Raw genomic sequence first — 12,894 nt, 5'->3', positions numbered from 1 at the left:
AATTGCTTTAGCATATGTCTGAGATTTTGCTGCCTGTGGATTCCTCTTGTATTTTTATGGTTTCCTGTCTTATGTTTAAGTCCTTTATCCATTTTGAGTTTATTTTTGTGTATGGTGTAAGTTGGTGGTCTAGTTTCATTTTTTTTGCATGTATCTGTCCAATTTTCCCAACACCATTTATTGAAGAGGCTGTCTTGACTCCATTGTATGTTCATGCCTCCTTTGTCGAATATTAATTGAGCATAGTGGTTTGGGTCGATTTCTGGGTTCTCTATTCTATTCCATTGATTTATGTTTGTTCTTGTGCCAGTACCAGGCTGTTTTGAGAACAGTGGCTTTGTAATAAAGCTTGAGGTCTGGTATTGAGATCCCGACTACTTTGTTTTTCTTTCTCAGGATTGCTGCAGCTATTCGGGGTCTTTTTTTATTCCAGATGAATTTTTGGAGAGTTCTTTCAAGGTCTGTGAAATATGCCGTTGGTATTTTAATGGGGAGTGCATTGAATCTATAGATTGCTTTGGGTAGTATGGACATTTTGATGATGTTGATTCTACCAATCCATGAACAGTGGTATGTTCTTCCATCTGTTTATGTCTTCCTCTATCTCTTTTTTCAGTGTCCTGTAGTTTTCCGCGTATAGGTCTTTTACAGAACTTTACTCTTTCCCAAGAAACCAGAAACACCAATCAGAAAGGATATATGCATCCTTATGTTCATAGCAGCACAATTACAATAGCTAAGATTAGGAAACAGCCTAAGTGCCCATCAGTAGATGAGTGGATTAAAAAACTGTGGTACATCTATACAATGGAATACTATGCCGCTATAAAAAAGAAGGAACTTTTACCATTTGCAACAGCATGGATGGAACTGGAGAGCATTATGTATGCTAAGCGAAATAAGCCAGTCGGAGAAAGATAAATATCACATGATCTCACTCATATGTTGGATATAATAATCAACATAAACTGATGAACAAAAATAGATCCAGAGACAAATGGCAGGGAAGGGGAGGTGGGTTAGAGATCAATCAAAGGACTTGTATGCATGCATATTATCATAACGAATGGACACAGACACTGGGGCGGGGGGGGGGGGGGGCTTGCCCTTGGGGATGGGAGTGGCGGGAGGGCATCAGTGGGCGGGGGGGGGGAGGGAAGGAGACATATCTAATACTTTAAACAATTTTAAAAAAGAATTTAACTCTTGTTTACATCTATTAGCCTATGGTAAAATTGGTTTCATTATACATCCTTTTGCTTAAAGTCCCAGAACCTATCAACAGTATCAACTGGGGACTTACTGTACCACAGAGATTGTCCTGCAGGGCACAGAATGGCTTCCCCTGGATTTTGTGTAGTTCTCTATCTCAGCAGGAACCTATTTGATGTTTAAGTCAAATTTCTCAACCCTCTGAATAAACATCTTCCAAAGTATTGAATTACATAGTTATAGCAGTGATTTCCCACCTTTTTTATCTCATGCACAAATAAACTACTGAAATTCTGCACACCAAAAAAGTATATTTTTTGCCAATCTGATAAAAATATAGTTATATTTTGATTCATTGACACCAGATGGCTTTTGTTGTGTTGGCTATTGTCATTTTTTTAAATTTGACATTCTAAGGAAAAGAGTCAGGTATTTCATGTTTTTAAAATTCATGTGGCACATTGTTTGAAAAATCACTGTTCTATAGTTAGGTCAACTTTCCAAGGATACTGGTTCTATCCTGGGAAAGGAGGCACTTCCCTTACTAGATCCCAAGCATTGGATCCTCCTGGGCTTAAGTGTATTCTTTCTGTCTCCACCCTTTCTATAAGGCCTCTGTTTAATAAGGAGTTGATGGTGGAGGAGGCTGAGAGTTACTAATTCATTAATTAGTGAAGTCATAATACTCTTTCCCACTCCTAAGTCCTGTTTAATTAGGAAAATAGGAAACAAGTTCTCATTTTATACATCTGTTACTATCTGAACTTATCAAATGCTGATCTCTATGATTAGGCTCTTAAAAGATTATCTGATTATGCCTGGGGCTCCTGGTATGAGTTTTGCTATTATATCTGTCATCACATTTCAAATGATTAGAATTGTCAAAAAGATACCAACATACCAAGTATTATGAATAATGTATTGACACTGATATAAAAAAATATATTAAAATAAGATACTAAATAATGCTTTTATTCATATTATAATGGGCCTTGTTTAGTTCTATGGTATGTTCTCTCTTTCTGTAGTTTCTTAATTAGCTAAGCCACATACTTACCCCTCTCCCCACTTAGATTGTTTTAATTGTCCATTAAATCCAGATGTAGAGGAGGATCAGATAAATGCCCGGGATGCAGGACTCTTATGGGGACTATTGAGAGAGAATATGGCTCAGACAGACCGTGAAGGGCCTTTTATAAGCTTTCCTCTTCCATCTCATACTGTTGCTTTTTTTCTAAAATGTCTTGGAGATAAGGAGATGCCATTGAAGAACATTACACAGGGGGTGACATAGGATTTATGTTGTAAAGACATCACTCTGGCAGGCCTGGAGAAGATGAATTGAAATGGAATGAAATAGAAGAGGGAGAGACCAGTTAGAAGGCCATTACTATGCTGGGCAAGACACCATGGGCAGAGGCAGAGGCAGTGGCAGTTGGTATAGATGGGCAGAGAGCGATCAAAGCAAGATTAAGGTACAGAATCTATAAGACTGAAGTGGCTGATTAGATGTGAAGGCAAAGAAGAGTTAGAAGTTAAGTGCACATTGATTCTTGCAGCTCTGTGATAAAATATTACAGCCCCCAAAAGGCATTGAGTTTAAGTACTTTTTTTTTTGTCCGAGAAAGGAAAATGTACCTATAAAAGAAGAACAGTTATTCCAGCATTTGGTCAGATCGTAGGCCTTCTTTATCCTTAGGAATGAAAAGTTGAGCGTTTCGATCATTCTGTTTCCTTTTTCTGTTGTTCTACAATCAATATTTTTCCTAACCCAAGTATTAGTTCACAGATCTTATATTTAGTGAAGCTGTTTTATTTTCCCCATCTCTCATAAGAATTGTACTGATGATGTTTAGTGCTAATTGTATGCAATTTAATTTTCAGATTGTAGTAATCATTATTGCTGTTTTTATTTTCATTCTTTCTTCCCCAGGCTTAGTCAGCTATAGATATTCAACAAAATTATGCCCTTTGGGATGATTTTCAATTTTCTCACTTTGGGAGGCATATTTTTGTCAGTCATGAAGGGTTTGGATTTGGATTATTAAACACTTGAACCCCGAGTTTCCACATTGGACCATTTAACACTCTTATATTTTCTTGCAAATGGAAAACTTAGTCCATCTGTGTGCTATTTGGGTACTTTTGAAGACCTCATCTATTTTAGGCAAGTGTGTGCCTGTCCTCCAAACCTGCATTCTATCTCTTGATGTACAAAAAGGCATGCCATGCAGGAAATAAAGGAGAAGTAGCTTCAGCTTTCATGGGTGCACCCTTGGGCCTTGCCTCAGCTCTGCTCCTGGAGAACCATGTACAGAAGGGCTTGGCTTTTCCTAACCACAAGAAGTATTTCAACATGTCTGGGAGTATGTGACCGTAGCAGTGTGTTTTCTTGAAAGTGTTGCTGTCACTACTTGGGCCCCTGGAGGGTCAGGGCTTGTTGATGTAATGAGTTTTCTTCATCTCTAATAGCTATTATTCTGTGAAGTGTGGAAATTGGCTGTTAACAGAGTGAATTGATGTTCTTCTTTGTTTTAACTCTCCAGAAATGCATCTTCTGCAGACACCGGGTTAAGAAGGTCTCTGGAGCCTGCATCCAGTGTTCCTACGGCCGCTGCCCGGCCTCCTTCCATGTCACATGTGCTCATGCCGCGGGGGTGCTGATGGAGCCTGATGATTGGCCATACGTGGTGAACATCACGTGCTTTCGACATAAGGCCAACCCAAATGTGGTAAGGCCTGCTCTCCCTTCCCAGGTGCCAAGATGTGTATGAATTCTACCCTGTAATGTTATTCATTGTTGACATGTCTAGACTTGAGGTGTGGGTTTCTGGAGGGCAGGGATTGTACAATATTATTTACTCATATTTGCCCAGGACCAGTCAGTGTCTGGTGCATGTTACACACATACATATTTTTCGAGTTGAATGAGTGAGTGAATGAATGAATGAATGAATGAACAGATGAAACTCACTATGCCTGTTCTGGTTTTGGATTTGTGTACAGGGCTTCTAAATGTTATGCAGATTTTGCACTGCAGTATCAGGGTGAGGGTGAGACCATTTCTGGGACGGAGTGATGTGAGAGCTCCACCTTAGATTATGTGGTGCTTAATCTCCACAACTGTACACTCTGGCCTTCGGAATTTATTTCATCTCTTCTAGAAGAAACAAAGAGAGCAACACAGGACAGCGAGAGGGGTGGTCATACACATTGGGGGCCTCGCTGCCTGAGATGGGATAAACTAGGGGAAGCATGAGGCCCTGGGAGGGGTGAGGGCAGTCTCAGAAAAGCGGAAATGTTGAAGAGAAGTTCAGAGATCAATTTCTTCTGCCTTGACCATCTCACTCAGGACTGTACCTATTTCTGGGGAAAGAGTGTTTGCAACAAATAGCATGTGAGTTTAACTATAGTTCAGTTTACCTGTCCTGAGTGAGTGGAGTCTTTCCTCTCTTTTAAATGCTTAGAAATGTTACGACAATGTAGAGATAGTTGCTATGTTCCTAATATCTTTCCAGTTCACCGTAATTGTTTTCGGTTGCCAGTGAGGAGGCTAAAGCATTGTATCAGAGCTCAGCTTCACTACCTTGCTGCCCTTTGTTATTCCTGGGAGGCTTGGCCACAGACTAGTTGCAGCCTAACGTGCTTGTCTATGTCTCTAGTAACCTCCTGTGAGCAGCCTGCCAAGTCATCAGTATGGGCTTGGGGAGCCATGACCCCCACAACAAGTCTCCCAAATTTTTTAACAATTCCAGCAACTTCTATGGGTGTCTTGAGAGATTCTTAATGTCTGTAGGTTGGGACTTACTCTGTGAGGTTGTGTGTGAATGTGCAAATGTACAAAATGACATCACCAATTATGTCATCTAAAAGTTATTTTCCACATTTTTCCATTGTCTTAGGTCTCAAGTAGAATATTTATTTGTGCTTTTTCTTTAGTTCCATGAGTTCATGGACTCTTGCTAAGATTAGTATTATGTATTCAGCAGAAAATACATTTCAGCAACTTAAAAAATGTTCCAGTGTTACCATATTGCATCACGGTGGTGCTTTGCCATTTACAATGTCCAGTTAGTAGCAATACCTCATTAGATGTCATGGGGGGATGCTTCTTGAGATGTAAATGAGGTCATGACCTCTGGAGTCAGAGCACTTGATGTTCACACCTCGATTCTGCCAGTGGTAACACACGTGCACCTTATGCAGGTTTCTGTCTGTGCCTCAGCTTCCTCCCATAGATACAAAATGGCTGCCTACCTCCCCATGTGCTTTTAGACCACAGCACAGAGTAAGCCCTCAGAAGATGGAAGTGGTATCATGGCTTTCTCTTTTTACAATGACCACTACTACTGCTGGCTTCGGCGCTATAATCCTGTGGGAACTGGGATAAGAAACCTAAATTCAGAGATGGCTCAGTTCCTTGCCCAAGTAGATTCAGTTAATGAGTGGCAGGTGCTAGTATGTGAATGCATTCCAAACCTCAAACCTTGAATTGTGGCAGAGGTGTTCATCTGGGCTTGAGATCATACGTTGCCATTTTAATATTCCAGAGTTCTGTGGTTACTGATGATTATATAGCCTTTGCTATTAAAGAGATCCAGGTGTTTAATCAGGACCTCGTTCCTCTGAAGCATGATGTGTGTGGTTCAGTCACGTTTATGTTACTAATGTTCCATAAATGATGATGAAAAAGAAAATATTTGATTTTGAGGTGATTTAGAAACTACTCTCTATTCTTCCCTTTGAGCATGGTATGCTTTGTAAGGGCAGGGAAAACATCACATAATTTATAACATTACATGTGGCAATCTTTTCTTATGAGGGAAGAATTTTAATGTTCCTAAATTGCCTTTGCAATGTTCTCTAGTGGGAAGCACTACGAGCACAGGATTTCTGAAAAAATATTCTCTTTAGCTCTTATCTACCCAGTATTCTTCAGTTAGACTCCAAGTATGGAGTCCTCCCCTAAATGTGTGACAGCAACTCCAGGGAGGAGCATTGTGATTGCCCTGTTGCATTCAACGTTCTTTCCTTTTCAAGCATAAAGAAGTCCAAATTCACTCACGTATTTCTCCTTGTGTAAACTGTGAATGCTAGGGCATGTGCTCCCGAGAGTCAGAACTATGGGTTGTCTACGTTCTCAGCCATGCCTCGGGTATTTGGGAGTAATGAGCAATTGCTGAATCATAGAAGTGAGTACTATTAACATCAAGCTAACCTGGCAGCCTAACCCTGTCTTTTTCCAGAATAGAGAATGCTTGTACAATTTGGGTGAAATGAAGTATACAGCTATAGTTATTTCAATAGGATCTCCATTTTTACCCACTTTGGGGTTTTTGTCCTCCCCCCCCTTTTTTTGTTTCTTCCAATTATTTGCATTTTGCATAAAAAAGACCATCTTAAGGCAAATTCTAGTTTTTCTTTAATACCACAAATTATTTTATTTTTTAATATATATATTTTTTATGGACTTCAGAGAGGAAGGGAGAGGGAGAGAGATAGAAACATCCATGAGAGAAAAATCATTGATTGGCTGCCTCCTGCACTCCCCCTACTGGGGATCGAGCCCACAACCTGGGCATGTGCCCTTGACCAGAATCGAACCCGGTACCCTTCAGTCCGCAGGCCAACACTCTATCCACTAAGCAAAACCAGCTAGGGCACAAATTATTTTAAATATACTGGCTTATTCAATGTTATTGAGCTTTGGGTGTAAAATATAATGTTATAAAAAATTCTTTCATTAAACAGTAAGCACATTCGGTAATTTAAAAAAATACTATTTGAAAAAATAGGTAGTTTTTATATTCTCAAAGGTAGAAAGAAGTATGTACCAGAAAGTTCACAGATAATCCCTTTCATTTTAATCATCACAGGTCCACCATAGGGGTGCGCATGTGCAGGAGAGTGGTAGGTCTCTCTTGACACAGAGCAGAAGAGATGAGAAGAAGCAAGAAAGCTAGTCGGGAGGTGATGTCCTGTTGCAGGTGATAGGAGAAGGGGAACTGGATATCCAAGTGGCCATGTCAGGGGTGAGGAGAAGCCCCTGGGTTCTAGAGACCTGTTGGAGGTAGCCTCACAGGCCCTAGTAACTAATCAGGTGTGGGAGGGGTGGAAGGGAAATCTCAAAGACAACCAGATAATGAGAACTCATCACATGTGAGAGTTGTGTCTGCTTTCAGTGTGGCCTTCTAATGCCAGTGAGCTTGCTGTGGCTTCAAAGGGTTGACCCATCCAGTGCAGTTATGGGGTGATTCCATCCTTTCTTTCCCTTTTTATTTTACCTCCTTTAGTTTGGAGCTCAATCCCATGGCTTGAATATGTCCCCTTTTAGTTTCTCTTCCATACTTTTTAGAAAGGGAACCAGGATTTAGCTCACACTCATCTAACAATGATAAGAATGGTGCCATTTCCACAAACTCTCTTCCTGTCTCCAGATCTCGGCTTCTTTGTGTATAGCTGGCGGTGGAATTGTTTTGGTGGTGGTTACTTTCTTATAATGATTTAGATTTTGCTAACTTCCATTCTGTTTAGTAAAGTTGATTATGACCAACTATTCTCAGATCAGACTTGTGTATATTGATCTGGTATTTGTATATGGGTTGTTTCTTCTACATAAGTTATTTTCCAGATACCCTGCTGAATTTGTACTGATATTGAAAAACAGAGAGAATTCTGATCAAAGCAAAGACTGGGGTAAAAAATTCTTAGCAAGGATTTAAAAAAAATATTATAGTGACTCAGGAGGCCTGAATCTGATCAATCTTCTTAAATTAAACATACATTTTAAAAAGAGAAGAAATCCTTCACCTTGTTATTAATAGAAGTGGTTTGTTGAGATCTCAATCCATTTGTGCCAGATGATAAAAGTTAAGGCCTGGCTTGCCTGGGAGGAAAATTTTTAGCACAGACGTTTTAGAATATTTACATCTGGAACCAGTCTTTTCCTTGCTCACTTTATCAGGTAAAACCAGTGAAGGCAGTGTTTTTCTAAATTTTATTGAGATAATTAAGTGTATCTCATTTTAAACTTCTGCACTCTATTTAATATGCCTTGTTTTCCTTTTTTACTTCTCCTCCTGTATTCGTTTCCACAGGCAGGCTGGGTCAGGGAGCCTAGAGCCTTTCTCCCCATGCTTCCTGTCAGAAGAACAGGCTTGAGTGGATCCGCAGCACATCCCCGTGCCCTGGGCTCAGTTTCCTTTGGGGCCCATTGTTCCTGCCCCTTTAGTCAGTGCAGTGAGAGAGAGCCAGGGAGTCTCACTGCCGGCCATCCTGCCTTCTGTGGGGCCTTGGCTGTTCAGTCACAGGGCCTGGCTGTGGGGCACGCAGGAGAAGATCCTGGACACTGTCCCCAGAAGGTCCCCACAGTAACCTCACAGCCCCGGCCAGAGGCTCTTCAACCTCCTTTGAGGCATCTTCAGCCACGCCTTCCATCCAAAGCCTGGTGTCTTGGTAAGGGTTTTTGTGCCAGTCCCCATCCGGGCACCAGCTGCAGCGGTCCACGCCCATTTCTGATGCTACAGTGTTTCAAGAAGTGTTGAATTTGTGGGAAGAGAAAACAGATGCCTCCATTGCATATTCCAATGTTAATCAGCCAAGGATGCAGAAACTGATCAGAACGTGGAGACCCTGCAGGCAGAGCAGAGGCGGAGTGCCCTGGGTGGCCCAGGGTTGGCTGCTGCGGGATCTGAGTGGAAGCTGTGCTTTGCTACCATACTCTTGCTCTATATTAGGGGTTTACACCTTCATTCTGGAAAAATTTACTCTTAACCATCTGGGCCTTACCATTTAGGAAAAGTTTTGCAAGTAGTTGGCTCTTGCATCAGACACAGGCCAAGGCCATATACCCATTTGGGGGCAGAATGCAGTCAGTTCCCAGGTGGCTCAGAATATTATCTCTGCCTTTAAATATAGCCTTTTATCAGACTCTGATTTCTTATCCTTTAATCTGGTTGGAGAAAAAAGAATGTAATTCAAGTGTATACTGTATTATAGTGTAACTAGAGGCCCGGTGCATGAATTGGTGCATGGGTGGGGTCCCCTGGCATGGCCTGTGGGGATTGGGCCGAAACTGGCAGTCCAATGCTGCCTGCCGCTCCTGCCTGCTGCTCCTGCTCATCCCAGCCCTGCTGCACTTGCCACAGGCTCGCGCCCAGTCAGTCCTGATCAGGAGAGGCTCACACCATTGCAGCTGCACTAACCAGCCGTGAGCCCTGCGTCTGGTGCCTGACCTGAGGGAGGTCGGGGTGGGGGCAGCTGGGATGCGATTGGCCCTCTGGGCGGGTGGTGGGACACCCTTGCCCGCCTGGGATCTGGATCCGGATCCGGATCTGTCCTGCTGATGTTCACGACAGTTGTCGGGAGCCACCTGGCAGCCGCTTTTATATTGTTTCTTTCTTGTGGAGCATCTAGGGAGGGGAAGTGGCCGCAGTGCCCGAGGCCAATTTCCAGGAAGCTGGGGGCGCTGTTGGGATCATGCTGGTGGCGCCAGTCCATCAGTGCCTGACCCGTTCTCTGGAGATTGGACCCGAAGGACTACTGAGGGAGTGAGTGGCGCTGCCGGGATGGTGGCAGCCTGGACAGGTTGTTCAGCTGAGCGGCACTCCCACTGTGGGAGCACACTGACCACCAGGGGACAGCTCCTGCATTGAGTGTCTGCCCCCTGATGGTCAGTGCACTTCATAGTGACTGGTTGACCGGTTGTTTGGTCGCTTAGGCTTTTATATATATAGATATAAATATAATAGACTAGAGGCCCGGTGCACAAAATTGTGCACCAGTGGGGTCCCTCTGTCTGGCCTGCAGGATTGGGCCGAAACCGGCTCTCCAACATCCCCTGAGGGGTCCCGGATTGCGAGAGGGTGCAGGCCAGGCAGAGGGACCACACTGGTGCACAATTGGGGCTGGGGAGGGACATGGGAGGTTGGCCAACCAGGGAGGGACTGCAGGAGGGCTCCAGGGCGTGTCCGGCCCATCTCACTCAGTCCCGATCGGCCGGACCCCAGCATCCAGCTAACCTACCAGTCAGGAGAAGGCAGCATGCGCAGGTAAGGCCCAGAGTTGAGACAGAGACAGAGACAGGGGGGCCTGCCCAAGCCGCCGTGCCGGTTCAGGCGGCTCTGGAGTGGACACTGACGGGTGCCCTCTGGCCACCCCAGAGCAGATACTGACAGGGGGGCCTGGGGTGCCTTCGGGCTGCCCCGGAGCAGACACTGACAGGGGGGCCTGGGGATGCTCCAGCCGCAGCTCACCAGCAGTCCGCCTCTGTGCGGGAGCTGCAGAGGAAACACCTTTTCTGACCGCTCATTGGCTAAGCTCCCTGTACACCACTTGAAGTGTTCTTGGTAACTTGGGTAATAAGAATCCAAGAAGGTGATCTAGGGTTTTCCACCTCACTCCTGGAGGAGAAAATGAAGGTCCACTGCTGGAGGGGCTAAGAAATGTCATATCCTGCCCTAGCGGGTTTGGCTCAGTGGATAGAGCCTCGGCCTGCTGACCGCAGGCTCCGGGTGTGATTCTGATCAAGGGCATGTACCTAGGTTGCAGGCTCCTCCCTGACTGGGGCCCAGGTCAGGGCTCATGCAGGAGGCAACCAATTGAAGTGTCCCTCTCACATTGATGTTTCTCTCTGTCTTTCCCTCTCTCTTCCACACTCTCCAAAAATCAATGGAAAATATCCTCAGGTGAGGATAAAAAAAGAAAGAAAGAAAGAAAGAAAGAAATGTCATATCCTATGCAAGAGACATATTGAAAATGCCTGAAGAAAGTTGTCATTTTTTCACAGTGAAGGGACTGGAGTCCATGTTGATGAAAACACCTTGGTGGCTGCAGCGGCTGGCAGTGGCAGCAGCAGCGGGGTGATGGGGGTGGCGCCTTCCCCTGATCAGCTGGTTGCCTCCCGCAGAAGGAGGCCAGACTGCAGCTTAGGCCCACTCCTCTTGGGGAGCGGGCCTAAGCTGTCAGTAGGACATCCCCTGAGGGCTCCCAGACTGTGAGAGGGGGCAGAATGGGCTGAAGGAGCCCCCCCCCCCAGTGCATAAATTTTGTGCACCAGGCCTCTAGTATAATATGAATGTGTAATATATTGTACAAAATGTAGACTATTTTACTTTAACTTTTTATTCTGGCCTTGTAAAACTACAAATTAATGCTGATTTTTAAACACACATTTCAAGAAAAATCTGCAACTTGAGGCAGGTGTTTGGCTTTATCACAAGAGCATGCTCATCAGAATCAGGAGCCTCGGCAGTGCTGTGCTTCCCACTGGGCTCTGTTATTCCCCCACGAAGTGTGTGTGGAGCCAACAGTCCCCCAGCAGACCCAGGGCTCCACTGTGAGGACCAACTGCCTGAGGAATATTTACAAGGCACACTTGATGCTCAGCAAGTTCAAGGACCACACATACTGAGGGAAATCTAGTCTTCCATTCCAAGGACAACTTATTTGGTTGCTTCTTCCTCTCTCTCTCCCTCTCTCTCTCTCTCTCTCGTAGGCAATGTGTGTTTCCATGTAAAATGCTTGCTCACTTTCTCATAGCATTAATATTTCTCAGTTCCCAGGACATTTTAAGATTTTCAGCAAATTATACTTCTTTTTTAGAAAAATAAGGCATGCATTATTGTCTGATAGCTTGTTAAGAAAATTAAGTGGTGACACTAATTCCATATTTTAACATAGGTGTTAGAGTCAAACACCATGAATACGGGAGAAATATAAATGGAATGTGTCAACAGACATACGACAGCAAAGGATATTTGACATTCCAACATCTTGTAAAGCGTAAGAAACAGGATTTTCAGTTCCTTCAGGTAGAAAACAGTAATTAGATGGTATAGTCATAGTGAAATCCATAGATATTGACAAAATGTAATGAAGGTATAACTTTTTATGATTGTTAACTGCAAGCAATAGAAAAGGCAATTAACTAAGTTCCAACATTTCTATCTGAAAGACGATTCTCTATGTCGACATTATATGCCCATGCTCAACAAGCTGATGTATAAAAGTCTAGATTAACTAGAAAGGCCTCCAGAGGCCTGTTGACAGGCAGCCAGGCAGCCTGGCACACCCTAATTTCTTTGTCCTGCCCTCTCACATTTCTCACATGCAGATCAATCCTTCTTTTCTTTTCTGGTAAAATGGGCAGTTTCTTGATCACTCCTTATCTGAAGTTGGCATCTTTTCATCCTGAGATATTATGCATCCTCTCGTCTTCTTGTCCCACACTGGGCGAAGTGGGACAGTGAATTTATAGAGTGGTATCCAAAGATATTCCTGTTTCTACATTCTTCAATGAAGCATTCTTTTAATTTTTCTTTCAGCCATTTCTGGGTTGACCTAGCACCAGCTTTTGCTTGAGCAGGAGGCAGGGAGAAGTGAAGCCCTCTTTGTGGGCCTCGGATATCCTCCTGGGTTATTTTCCCATTTTGTGTTTCTCTCCTTGAGTACTAGGTAGACCTTCTAGTCAGGTTTGTCTGCCTTTTCCCATTCATCTGAGGAATTAGAAGAAAACACAGAATTTGAAAACTCTTGTATTCAGTAACTTTTAGTTGTACCTTAAAATCTGTTAACATATTCCTTTGTCACATATTTGGAGTAAAAAACAGCATCCTTACTAGAGACTGAGAAGTGGCTTTTGCTGAGGCTGTAGGGACCCAGAGATGACCCTTGGTGAAATGA

The 12,894-nt window shown here is 43.6% G+C and overlaps 1 protein-coding gene across 1 annotated transcript in view; it reads left to right on the top strand.

Moving 5' to 3' along the window:
* Positions 1-12,894, top strand: part of KDM4C (lysine demethylase 4C) — a 328,665-nt gene that overhangs the window by 274,229 nt on the left and 41,542 nt on the right. Inside the window, exon 18 of the mRNA XM_028150623.2 lies at positions 3,759-3,944. Coding sequence (XP_028006424.2) covers positions 3,759-3,944 — 186 coding nt within the window. The remainder of the gene's footprint in view (positions 1-3,758; positions 3,945-12,894) is intronic.

Source organism: Eptesicus fuscus, chromosome 15, assembly GCF_027574615.1.
Source record: "Eptesicus fuscus isolate TK198812 chromosome 15, DD_ASM_mEF_20220401, whole genome shotgun sequence".
Lineage (NCBI taxonomy): Eukaryota > Metazoa > Chordata > Mammalia > Chiroptera > Vespertilionidae > Eptesicus > Eptesicus fuscus.
Note: the sequence above shows the minus strand (reverse complement) of the source record. Positions and strands in the feature narration are given on the sequence as shown.